Source organism: Danio aesculapii, chromosome 21 (assembly GCF_903798145.1).
Source record: "Danio aesculapii chromosome 21, fDanAes4.1, whole genome shotgun sequence".
NCBI lineage: Eukaryota > Metazoa > Chordata > Actinopteri > Cypriniformes > Danionidae > Danio > Danio aesculapii.
The window spans coordinates 34,008,862-34,021,207 of record NC_079455.1 but is presented as its reverse complement, the minus strand read 5'-3'; the positions used below and the strand labels follow the sequence as shown (position 1 = coordinate 34,021,207).

The 12,346-nt window shown below is 35.5% G+C and overlaps 1 protein-coding gene across 1 annotated transcript in view; it reads right to left on the bottom strand.

Moving 5' to 3' along the window:
* rtknb (rhotekin b) overlaps nucleotides 1-12,346 on the bottom strand; it is a 57,223-nt gene that overhangs the window by 20,402 nt on the left and 24,475 nt on the right. The window contains exons 9-10 of the mRNA XM_056447065.1: nucleotides 8,065-8,193; nucleotides 7,670-7,832 (exon numbers count right to left, since the gene is read on the bottom strand). Coding sequence (XP_056303040.1) covers nucleotides 7,670-7,832; nucleotides 8,065-8,193 — 292 coding nt within the window. The remainder of the gene's footprint in view (nucleotides 1-7,669; nucleotides 7,833-8,064; nucleotides 8,194-12,346) is intronic.

The following is a 12,346-nucleotide window of genomic DNA, read 5'->3' as shown; positions in this document are numbered from 1 at the left end:
CTACTACTACTGATAATAATAATACACTCCAAAAAATGTAAAAGCACATTAATTTACTTATAACAAACATAGCAGCATCGGCTCTTTCTCACAGTCTCTGAAATTGCTCATTAACCCACTTACATCGTCTCTCAAAACCCCTCCTCTCCGAAAGTCTGCTCTGATTGGTCAAATCATGGCATAGTATGTCACGGTTACGAATGGTCGAACACATCAATTTAAGCAAAACATTTAAAGAATTTTTTTTTACTGTAGAGAAAAGATTGGAATATGCAAATTTATAACAGCTTTAAGCAGGTTTGTGCAGTACAGGAATTATCAATGACTCATTTTAGGAAGTTCAGAATCACTTCAATTTTTTTAATATAATAACACAATTATGCACTTTTATCCCTGACATTTCACATTCACAATCCCAAATCTTGGTGTGATTCTGGAGTCAGATCTGAGTTTCAGTAGTCATGTCAAAGCAGTAACTAAATCAGCATGTATCATCTCAAAAAGATTGCAAGAATTATATGCTTTGTTTTCAAGTGAGGACTTGTGGATTACTGAAATGGACTCATCACTGACCTTCCCAAAAACATAATAAGACAGTTGCAGCTAATCCAGAACACTGCTGCCAGGATTCTGACCAGAACCAGGAATTCAGAGCACATCACACCTGCCCTCAGGTCTTTACACTGGCTCCCAGTTACACTCAAAATAGATTTTATAGTGTTATTACTTGTCTATAAACAACTATATGGCCTAGGAATTTAATACATTACAGATATGCTGACTGAATACAAACCTAACAGATCACTCAGATCATTAGGATCAAGTAAATTAGAAATTCCAAGTGTTCAGTCAAAGCAGGGTGAACCCTCAGTAACTACTGTTGGAATCAGGTTCCAGGAATGATCAGACGTGCGCCAACATTAGGTACATTCAAATCTTAAAAAAAGCACATCTGTTTTGCTGTGCCATTACAGAATGAGCAGTGTGCTACGTCCAACAAATCACACTATTGTCTTTCTTTTCTTTTTAATTTCTTTAAAACCTGTTTTAACACATTTTAATCTGTTTTAATAATTGTTATTCTTTGTTGTTTTTATTTTCTTATAGCTGTTTCTTGTTTATGTAAAGCACTTTGAATTCCCATTGCATATGAAATGTGCTAAATAAATAAACTTGCCTTGCCTACTAATAATAATACATCTATAAAATTCAAAAACACTTTAATTTCCTCATAACAAACATTGCAGCATCGGCTCTTTCTCACGGAGTCTGAAATTGCTCATTAACCCAGTTACATAGTCTCTCAAAAACCCTCCTTTCCGAAAGCCTGCTCTGCTCTGATTGGTCAAATCATTGTGTAGTCTGTTACGAATGGCTGACCAGGCCAATTTAAACAAAACCTTAAAAGAATTTTCCTTCACGACACAAACTCTTCCAGGCCTTCAAGACTGGCATTATGCAAATTTATAACAACTTTATGCAGGTTTGAGCAATATAGGAGTTATCAATGACTCATTCTAGGAAGCCCAGAATCACTTATATTTTTAATATAATTACCCATTTATCATGCATTTTTTTAGCAGTCACTTAATCAGATTACTATCATCTCAAAAAACATTGAACAATAATTAGATGCTTTGTTTCCATTGAGGAATTAGAGAAACTTGTTCATGCTTTTATCACCACCGGGGTGGATTACTGCAATGGACTCTTCATATAATGGACTGGCCTTCCCAAAAAGACAGTCAGACAGTTGAACTGGGAAATCAGAGCACATCACACCTGTCCTCAGGTCTTTACACTGGCTCCCAGGTACATTCAGAATAGATTTTGAAGCATTATTATGTGTCTATAAAGCACTAAATGGCCTAGCAACTCAATACATTACAGATATGCTCACTGAATACAAACCTAACAGGTCACTCAGATCATTAGGGAGTAAATTAAAAATTCCAAGAGTTTAGTCAGTATAAAAATAAACTTGCCTTGCCTACTAAAAATAATACATCTATAAAATTCAAAAACACTTTAATTTCCTCATAACAAACATTGCAACATCGGCTCTTTCTCACGGAGTCTGAAATTGCTCATTAACCCAGTTACATAGTCTCTCAAAAACCCTCCTTTCCGAAAGCCTGCTCTGCTCTGATTGGTCATATAATGGTGTAGTCTGTTATGAATGGCTGACCAGGCCAATTTAAACAAAAACTTAAAAGAATTTTCCTTCACAACACAAACTCTTCCGGACCTTCAAGACTGGCATTATGCAAATTTATAACAACTTTATGCAGGTTTGAGCAATACAGGAGTTATCAATGACTCATTCTAGGAAGCCCAGAATCACTTATATTTTTTATATAATAACCTATTTATCATGCATTTTTTAGCAGTCACTTAATCAGATTACTATCATCTCAAAAAAAACATTGAACAATATTTAGATGCTTTGTTTCCATTGAGGAATTAGAGAAACTTGTTCATGCTTTTATTACCACCGGGGTGGATTACTGTAACGGACTCCTCATGTAATGGACTGGCCTTCCCAAAAAGACAGTCAGACAGTTGAACTGGGAAATCAGAGCACATCACACCTGTCCTCAGGTCTTTACACTGGCTCCCAGGTACATTCAGAATAGATTTTGAAGCATTATTATGTGTCTATAAATCACTAAATGGCCTAGCAACTCAATACATTACAGATATGCTCACTGAATACAAACCAAACAGGTCACTCAGATCATTAGGAAGCAAATAAAAAATTCCAAGAGTTCAGTCAGTATAAAAATAAACTTGCCTTGCCTACTAATAATAATGCATCTATAAAATTCAAAAACACTTTAATTTCATCATAACAAACATTGCAACATCGGCTCTTTCTCACGGAGTCTGAAATAATTATTAAAGAATACACAGTCTCTCAAAAGACTCTCTCTCCCTCCTTTCCGAAAGCCTGCTCTGCTCTGATTGGTCAAATCATGGCATAGTCTGTTGCGAATGGTTGACCACATCAATTTAAGCAAAAGCTTTTACGGCACAAAAACCCACGTCATACAAACCACAATCATGTAGGCTTTATAGCTACAACTTCACTAAGTGGCCAAGCACACTGGCATTTTGCAAATTTATAACAACTTCATGCAGGTTTGTGCAGTATGACAGGAATTATCAATGACTCATTTTTAGGAAGATCAGAATCACTTAGATTAATATAATGACACATTAATCATGCACTTTGATCCCTGACACTTGCCAGCCATTTTACATCACCCAAAAAAGCAAAATAGAGTGACTTTAAATCTAATGAACTTTGCTATGAGTGCATGCCAGTAAACATTTAAGCAATCAACTTATTTTAACTGCAAATAATTCAAAGTTTTGTCTCTTTCTAGCCTACTTGAGCCCATAATTTACATTTTTTTTTTATACAAAAAAAACAAAAACTGAGATTCTCGCATTCTTCTCCTTCATCAGTTCAACAGCGATCAAGTTTGATAGGTTTGTTATGCCAGTAATGATAACACCGTCTTTCAAGCGTGCAGTTCCTCATACTCGGTGAGGGGGAAAAAGTGGTTATACACATGTGATTGTGCACGTTTGCATTCAGGCAATTATCTTGTTTACCATATCAACAGATCACAAAAGTACCTGTCCTATGTTTTAAATCTGTTATCACTTTCTGCCGAAAAAACGAACTAAAAAGAATGTTGGAAAAAAAATCTTACTGCATTTAACTGTTGCTGTTATAAAACTGAAGGTGTGTCATATTCAAAAGGCTTTTTGCATACCTTAGATATAATTTTTTCTGAGTCACTTTGGTACATTTTTCAGATCAGAATTGTAATTTTTTAAACTCCCCGTTCAATCTTCACATCGTGTTTCTTTTTTCTTTGAACAAGTTGCAAATACTTTAGTATGTCCATGCAAATGATTATGTACAACGCTCAGGCCCGTAGCCAGCCATCTGAAAGGGGTGGTTCTTTTTTTCTCAAAAAGCTGACCTTTTTGCAGTTATTCACCTCATTTTCTATTTAATTATGAGCTTTAGAGGGCACCTATGGTGAAAAATCTACTTTTCAAGCTGTTTAGACAGACATATATGTAGGTATAGTGTATAGACCTTCATATTGGGGTGAAATAAACACACCCAGTCCTTTTTTTCAATTTAACAACATAAAAACGGTGGGCCAATTGGAGCGGTTAAACACACGTTGTGTGGGACTCATCGATGCAACTGCACAACAAATACTCATTGGTAAAGTTCTTACTGTAGTATTTCTCACAAACGCTATGTGAGATCTGCTTCCTTTATGTCTGTCTGTTGTCTGACGCACTCGAGGGAGGAGATTAAGGCACGCAGAAAGGCACGTAGAAACAGTGGGCGGGGAGGACTAGCCTTAAAGACGCAGTACGACAAGACAGCCCCCTAGTGCAAAAATGTATAAAACAGAATCTTTTAAAAGGTATAATGAAAAATCTGATGGGTGTTTTGAGCTGAAACTTTACAGACACGTTCTGGAGACGCAAAACACTTATATTAAATCTGAAAAAAGGGCTAACCTAGGTGCCCTTTAATAATTGCAGTTTAATGACATTTTAAGCAACTATTCTCAGTTAGAATTTGTCAAATTGAGTAAACAAGTAAACAAACAAATAAACAATAATAATGTAGAGCTTCAAGATTTTTATAGATCTTTCTCTTGTAAAATTTTTATTGAAAATTCATGGATAAAAATAGCCTGATTAGTATTAAAATTAACTTTATTACGGGTTAATAACTTTGGTGTTTCACATTTTTTTTTTCACGAATAAGGTCAAAGATATAGAATAAAAGTTAATTGCAAAATGTTTTCTCTATTTAACAACAATACAGGAGATCAGTAGTGAAAGATGACTTTACTTTCATCAGATTGTATGTTTTCTTGCACAGATGTTGGACTTCTGAAAAATAATTGTTTGCATTGGCCAAAACTAATTAGCTAAAGTCACGACAGCCAACAGTGCATTCCGCTTTGTCTTAAATCCTTCTTCGATGGGTTATTTTAACAATTTATGATAGAATGGCAGTCAAAATAGCAAAAATGAGCACAAGTATGGGACAATTCTGGACTTACTCAATAAAAAAAGAATTGTTCAAAGAATTATAGAGGTTTACATTTACTGTAAAAAAGGCGGTACTAAATATATCAAATAGAAAATAAGAATATTTGATGAAAAAAAATTGCTAACCACACATCTAACTTAGATATGTTTATCACAAAAATTAAAGATGATATGAGATTTTTTTGTAGGCTCTATACTAAAAATAGGCACCTATTTTTCAAACCACCCGAACCTTGTCTGGCTACGGGCCTGACTCTTTGATATATCCTATGATCAATTGCTTAAGTCATGTTGACCAAAATGTATTATAATGGGTCTCTGTTGAATAATCTCAACCCTACAACATTTAGGCAGTCGTTCTTTACATGCAAAATGCTTGAATAAGTTATCATGTCAAGCATATTTCTCTGCATTTCCATTAGACTTTTTTACTTCTTAAATGGATCTTAAGATTGTCCTGTTCACATTTTCTGTCTTTTCCTCTCTGTAATGGCATTACTAAATTACAGTACAAACAGTAAAAGTATAAATGTGAATCAAGCTCCAATATACAGTAAGCTGTACCCTAATTGTCAAAAACTAGCCTTATTTTACATCAGAACTTCCCTCCAGAGTACACTGTCATATTGACAACATAAATAATCAATTTGACTGTCTTATCCCTGCACAATGGCACAAGGACTTGACATTCTGATGACTCTATTGACACAGATATTAATTTTTGAGAGATAGATAGCAGAAAAGACTGGTAAAAGAGACTTTTCTAATTGTATGAGTTATTTTGAGAATTGCAAATTTCAAGAACGATTCGAGAAATGTACCAAAGCGACTGATAAAAGCTATGAAGAACTTCAATAAGCAGTTATGCAAAAAGTAAATAAATCAAGTGTGAGCCTTCACCTTTCCAGATATCAATGCAGATTTCACAATAGAAAAAGCAAATAAGTCAAACTGGTCTCAAAACCTGTCGCCAAAGCGTCGCTCAATCAGACTGTGCAGCAACAAGCTGGATTCTTCTTGAACGTCACATGTAAAAATTCTTGCATGTGCAATGCTTAAAACGTTCACTACCTGCATCCAAAGACTGTGGCTTTCTAGCAGTTTGCTTTAAAATGAGCCAGTCCAAGACATGAGTTGAACATTTCTTGACTGGTACACCAAACTTCTAAAACTGTAAACCTTATATTCAAACTCTCTTAATTTAATTCACCATCAATACAAAATTTTCCATTTGGCAAATACATTAGCACGGGTTAAAATTAAAGGGATAGTTCCCCCAATACTGAAAACTGAGTTTATTTTGTTTCTATTGAAGTTCTATTGAAGTCAACGGTTACCGGTTTCTAGCATTCTCCAAAATATCTTCTTTAGTGTTGAACAGAATAAAGAAACTCCTAAAAGGTTTTGAACCACTTGAAGGAGAGTAAAATGGTGGGCAACTTTTCATTTTTGGGTGAACTATCCCTTTAAGTAGGCAACAATTAAAGGCTACAAAATTTGTTACATTTGTTAAATCATGATTAAAACTGAATAGACTATATCAAGTAGAAATTCATATTTCCTTCAAGATAGCGCAGACACCCACGCTGTTTAAGGCAAATCACAGATTTACAGTAAGTGTGGGCAACAGTTTTCATCCAACCAGGCATGACATTGCATTTCTGTTATTACAGTCGAAAAACAACTTGTGTCTTTAAGATTAAGGTTATCTATGACTGCCACTGCATCAAACAGAGTATATCAGAAAAAAAGTGCAATGCACAGTGAAAAACGTGTTAGATAAACACCTGGCATTTTGTTACGACAAGGAAATCATCAAAACGATTAAGGACCAGATTTTATTTAAGGATACTTTTTTTTTGAAAATACCACCGTTTGCACGGTGCCAAAAGAATGCGGAATATGTTTTTGACAGTGTATTAAGGTGTACAATTAAGACATCAAAACCAACACGAAAATTATTAAAATGAAATATACATGAATAAACATGAAATTCTACATTAAACACAAATATAGAGTGATATGATGACAGAACAATGGAAAGATAGAATGACAGGACAACAGAAGAATAGAATGACAGAAGAACAGAAAGACTGAAAGGTAGAATGATAGGATGACATATAGACAGACAGACAGACAGACAGAAAGACTACTACTAACTACTATAGCTGTGGATGGATGGATGGATGGATGGATGGATGGATGGATGGATGGATGGATGGATGGATGGATGGATGGATGGGTGATAACTACTATAGCTGTTAAAATGACAGACAGACAGACAGACAGATAGATAACTACTATAGCAGATAGATAGATAGATAGATAGATAGATAGATAGATAGATAGATAGATAGATAGATAGATAGATAGATAGATAGATAGATAGATAGATAGATAGATAGATAGATAGATAGATAGATAGATAGATAGATAGATAGAATATCCACTGTAAGGCGATCAGACAGACAGTCAGACAGACATTGATACTGAACTACTGTGATACTACAGGCGTGCTCTTCGCATTGATATCATGCTCATTATTGGAAATCTCTGGGGCTCGACTTACTCATGTCGTAAAAATGCTGCCAGAAGGCTTCCATCCAGTTATGCGTGTCTTCAGATGTGGCTGTGAGAATAGTGTATGTGGTTTCACCATCGCACTGGCTGGTTATGGAAATACTCTGAGCATGCAGAGCCGGGTCTCTCTCAGTGGCACGCACACGGGTTTCCTACCAGTCATAAATAACAACAATGCATTTAATGGTAAACAGTAAGTGGTTTGGTAAACAACTTACAAAACTATGCTTTTGAACACAAGCCTGAAAGACACGTGCAGCTTGTTTCACATGTTTTGTGCTGGAATACACATACAGTACTGTAGAACATAAACAAATCAGAGGCATCTGTTGGTGACTAGATGCAACTACAACTCCTGTGCTATTACAAATGCATAATCCTCACCTTATTAATGGGAATAGTAAACACAGGCGTCTCTAAAGAGTCTGTATCTTCTTGCTGCTGGTAACACTTTAAAAATGACCCACTCAGGACACCGTAGACATCTCTCCAGTCATCAGGATTGCTTTCTGACTTGGGTACAAAAAGCAGTTGAATGATGAATGAATGCAGTCTCTGATTTTAAGTGCATTTTGATGATCCTGGAACAACCTTCGAAATCAACCAATCACATTTAAGGGTTTACAGATTCTCTTAAATGGGACTTATTATGCGTAAATCACTTTTATAAGGTGTTTAAACACAACTGTGTGGCAACAGTGTGTGAATATTGCCAGCCTCTAACAGCAAAAATTCATTAATTCTATTTTTTAATAATCGCACTTCAAAAAAACAATCTGCAGAAACACTTTGATTGACATTCTCCCTTTGTACATGTTATCATAGGAGATAAGCCCCGCCCGTTAATGATGACCACTCCCTCATTAGCATAGACAGCCCTGTGTGGAAAAAAAGCCACTGTTGCCACTATGCACATAGGCGTTTGAAGCTCCGCCTTCTTTTGAAAAGAGGGAGTGGGAGCACAATCTCATTAGAACTAAAAGCGACAATTTGGATCAAAGCCTAAAGGGGGCAGATTTAAAGAGTTCATTCATTTATTCATTTTCTTTTCGGCTTAGTCCCTTTATTAATCCGGGGTCGCCACAGCGGAATGAACCGCCAACTTATCCAGCACAATTTACGCAGCGGATGCCCTTCCAGTCGCAACCCATCTCTGGGAAATATCCACACACACTCATTCACACACATACACTACGGACAATTTAGCCTACCCAATTCACCTGTACCACATGTCTTTGGACTGTGGGGGAAATCGGAGCACCCGGAGGACACCCTCGCGAACGCAGGGAGAACATGCAAACTCCACACAGAAATGCCAACTGACCTAGCCGAGGCTCGAACCAGGGACCTTCTTGCTGTGAGGCGACAGCACTATCTACTGCGCCACTCCGTCGTCTCAAATGCAGAACTAAATTGGATATTTATAAATTATACAATAAAACAAAAGGAGAACAAAAACAACCCTGAGGGGGGAAACATTAACAAAACAAATAAACAAATAATTTGGGCTGGCAGGGAAAAGCAGGGATGGACAGAGCTGGACAAGACAGAACAAGGTGACATACAACGACGAACTGGCACAGAATAGCAGACAATAGGAGACTATAAAGAGAAAGAATTAACAAACAAACAGGTGAACTGAATAAACATGACACAAAAAAAAACACAAGCAATGTGCTCACATAAAATGGGACTAGAACACACAGCCAATGAGAGCACTCATTAACCGCGTGTTCACATGAAACAAAACGCTACAACACGCAGCGCATGTAAACATAAACCACGTGCTAAACACAACACCAACACGAGTACATGATAAATAAAAACACTCAACGTGCACTCACAAATGCAACGTGCATGTTTCATCCCAGCGCCAACTGAAATTAAAACCAACTAGACTGAGACTCTGAGAATGATACAGCATGCTGTAGACAGAACAAACACAAACACCAGGACGAGAGCTCTGAGAAAACTGGAGCCGAGCACAACATACAAGACAGGACAGGACTAGTGTCTTGACTCTGCCACCAAAAAAAGAATTGACAAGACCGAAGTGGCAAAATCCTGACACTAGGGACATCAGAGACTTATTTTACACTTTTGTAAAAAGTGTCATAATAGGTCCCCTTTAAGTTTAAGCATGAAATCAGAGATGCTTCATCGCTGTTATTAATCATCATTTCCCTCTAATTTCAAAAATTAGGGATTAGAGCAGGGATTAAGGCTGAATTTAAATATCATTACAGGATCAACAAAAAACGATGACTCAGGATCATATATAACTCTACAAGATCAAAACATGAATGAATGAAGAAGGAATTGACCTATTGGTAAGCCCCTCCGCTCAAACACAGATGAGCCAATGGAAAGCTGAGATTCAGTTGCATGATGACTAGAACTCTGCTGTGTTTAAGTTTCACTGCAATGAAGTAACATTGAAAACTTTGGATTGACATCTTTTCTAAGGGCTGGGCGATTTGGCCTAAAATCAAAATCTCAATTAATTGAACATTTTGACTCAATGACAATTAATGAACGATTATGTTATTTATTTAGCGGTTATTTTGCCCTCATAGTTCACTGACAAGTTTTGTCCAGTAAATCTGCTCACATATTACAAGTGAGAGATTTCTGAATGAAGGGTGCATTACTTGATTTTAAAATAATTGAAGGAAACACACACTACCTACTATCTATGAATATTTATTGAACATCAACGTTGAATGACTGAAATTAAAACACACATTGCCTAAAACTTAATATATAAATTCTTTTGGAAACAAAAATATATATTTTTTTAAATATAAAAATAATTTTCAATGTTTTTTATATTAAAAGTAGAAAATAAGCAGCATCATTTCTAAATAAAATAACACTTGTATATCCTGGAAATAATTTTAATACAATGGAAAACATGCCAGCTTCCAATCATCATCAATGTAAAGCAAAGTAAGGCTCAAGAATAGGCCCATCGTCCTACTTAACCAGATATCAGATGTGGCTGCTAAGTGGCCGCAGAAATATAAATCTGCCTCAGCCTTTAACAGTGCGAGGTCACATGACTCCACATGCAGTAGGGAAAGTTATTGAAAAAAATAGTCCTGGAAAAATAAGGTCGATTATAGGTTCTGAATGTCGATTTCAATTAACCGCCCAGCCCTATTTTATGATACAAAATCATAGTGATGTGCCTGGAGTATTTATAACACTGATTCCAGGTATCCTGAGATAATCGGCAATTAAATGTATTTTATTCTCTTCTCTAAACTAAGACTAAGCAAAGCCTATAGAATACACAAGACATGTCACTCGCATAGTTTTAAATGGTGAAAAGTGTAAAATTCAAAATGACAAATGAAGCCCCGCCTTCTAGTACAGGAGCCAATCATTAATTGCTATAGACTGACGATTCTCCGGGGGAGGGGCTTGGACTAGACGTGAGTTTCTGCAGAGTTTGTCTGATTCAAACGTTTAGAAATAAAACTAAAGAGACAGTTGTTGTTTACTTTTATGGGTGATTCCAATTCTGAAATTTAATCCTAAGCTTTTTGGAGAATCTGATGTTTCCCCATTTAAACAGAATGCTCAAGCATACTGCCTGAGAGGCGTTTCAAATATGGCCGCAAAGTAAAATGACTTGCCTTAAAGGGATTTGGACTAAGTTTATTTCCAGAAGATTAACAAGGATTTGTTCTAAGGTACAGTAAGGCAAACAACAGTGCTTTTAACAATGCTAATGTCAACACAGCCTCTGCCTCAGGTAAATTATATATCACTAATGTTAGCTAGTTCATTCCAGTGTTAGCTAAAGTTAACTGTCACTAGAAAAAATGTAAATGCATTAAAAACAGTGTTGATTATGGATGTTTTCATCTGCATATGTGACGAAGGTAACAATCAATCCTTAAAGATGTTTAAAAGACATCAAACAGATGTCCAAACGTAGATGTCTTTTCTAAAACAAAGCTAAACTTGGCCTGTCAGTGAAAAATATAATAGATGTCTAACAATAGTACAAAAAATAGACTAGTTATCAGATCCCCAGTTTTAACAGACTTCACACGTGCAGTCATTTATTCCTCTGTATCTGATGACTAGTCTATTTTTGGACTATTTCTATAGATTTTAGCCACATTTAGCCTCGTTTATATTTTTATAAAGACATCTATATTTTTATGTCCATTAGACATCTTTTAAATACGCACAAAAAATGCTTGGGATGAGGCTTCTACAAAAAAAAAATAAAAAATATATATATATATATATATATATATATATATATATATATATATATATATATATATATATATATATATATATATATATATATATATATATATATATATATATATATATATATATATATATATATATATATATATATACACAGGCGATCAAAATTAGAGAACAATTTATAAATAATTGAACAATTCTGAAATAACGTCATCTTCACTGCTCAACAGTTGAAGGAGTTTTTGTCCCGTCTATACCATGCTACCAGAACACCTTTTCCACAAAAAAACTAAGGCATTTCAACAAAAAACATTATTTTGCAGAAAACACACTGATCAAAATTAGAGAACAACAATGACTGTTGCATGGAAAAAGATTACAGCAAATTTTTCTGAAGGTTACAACAATCAGCAATTAGTAGGAAGTGTACAGG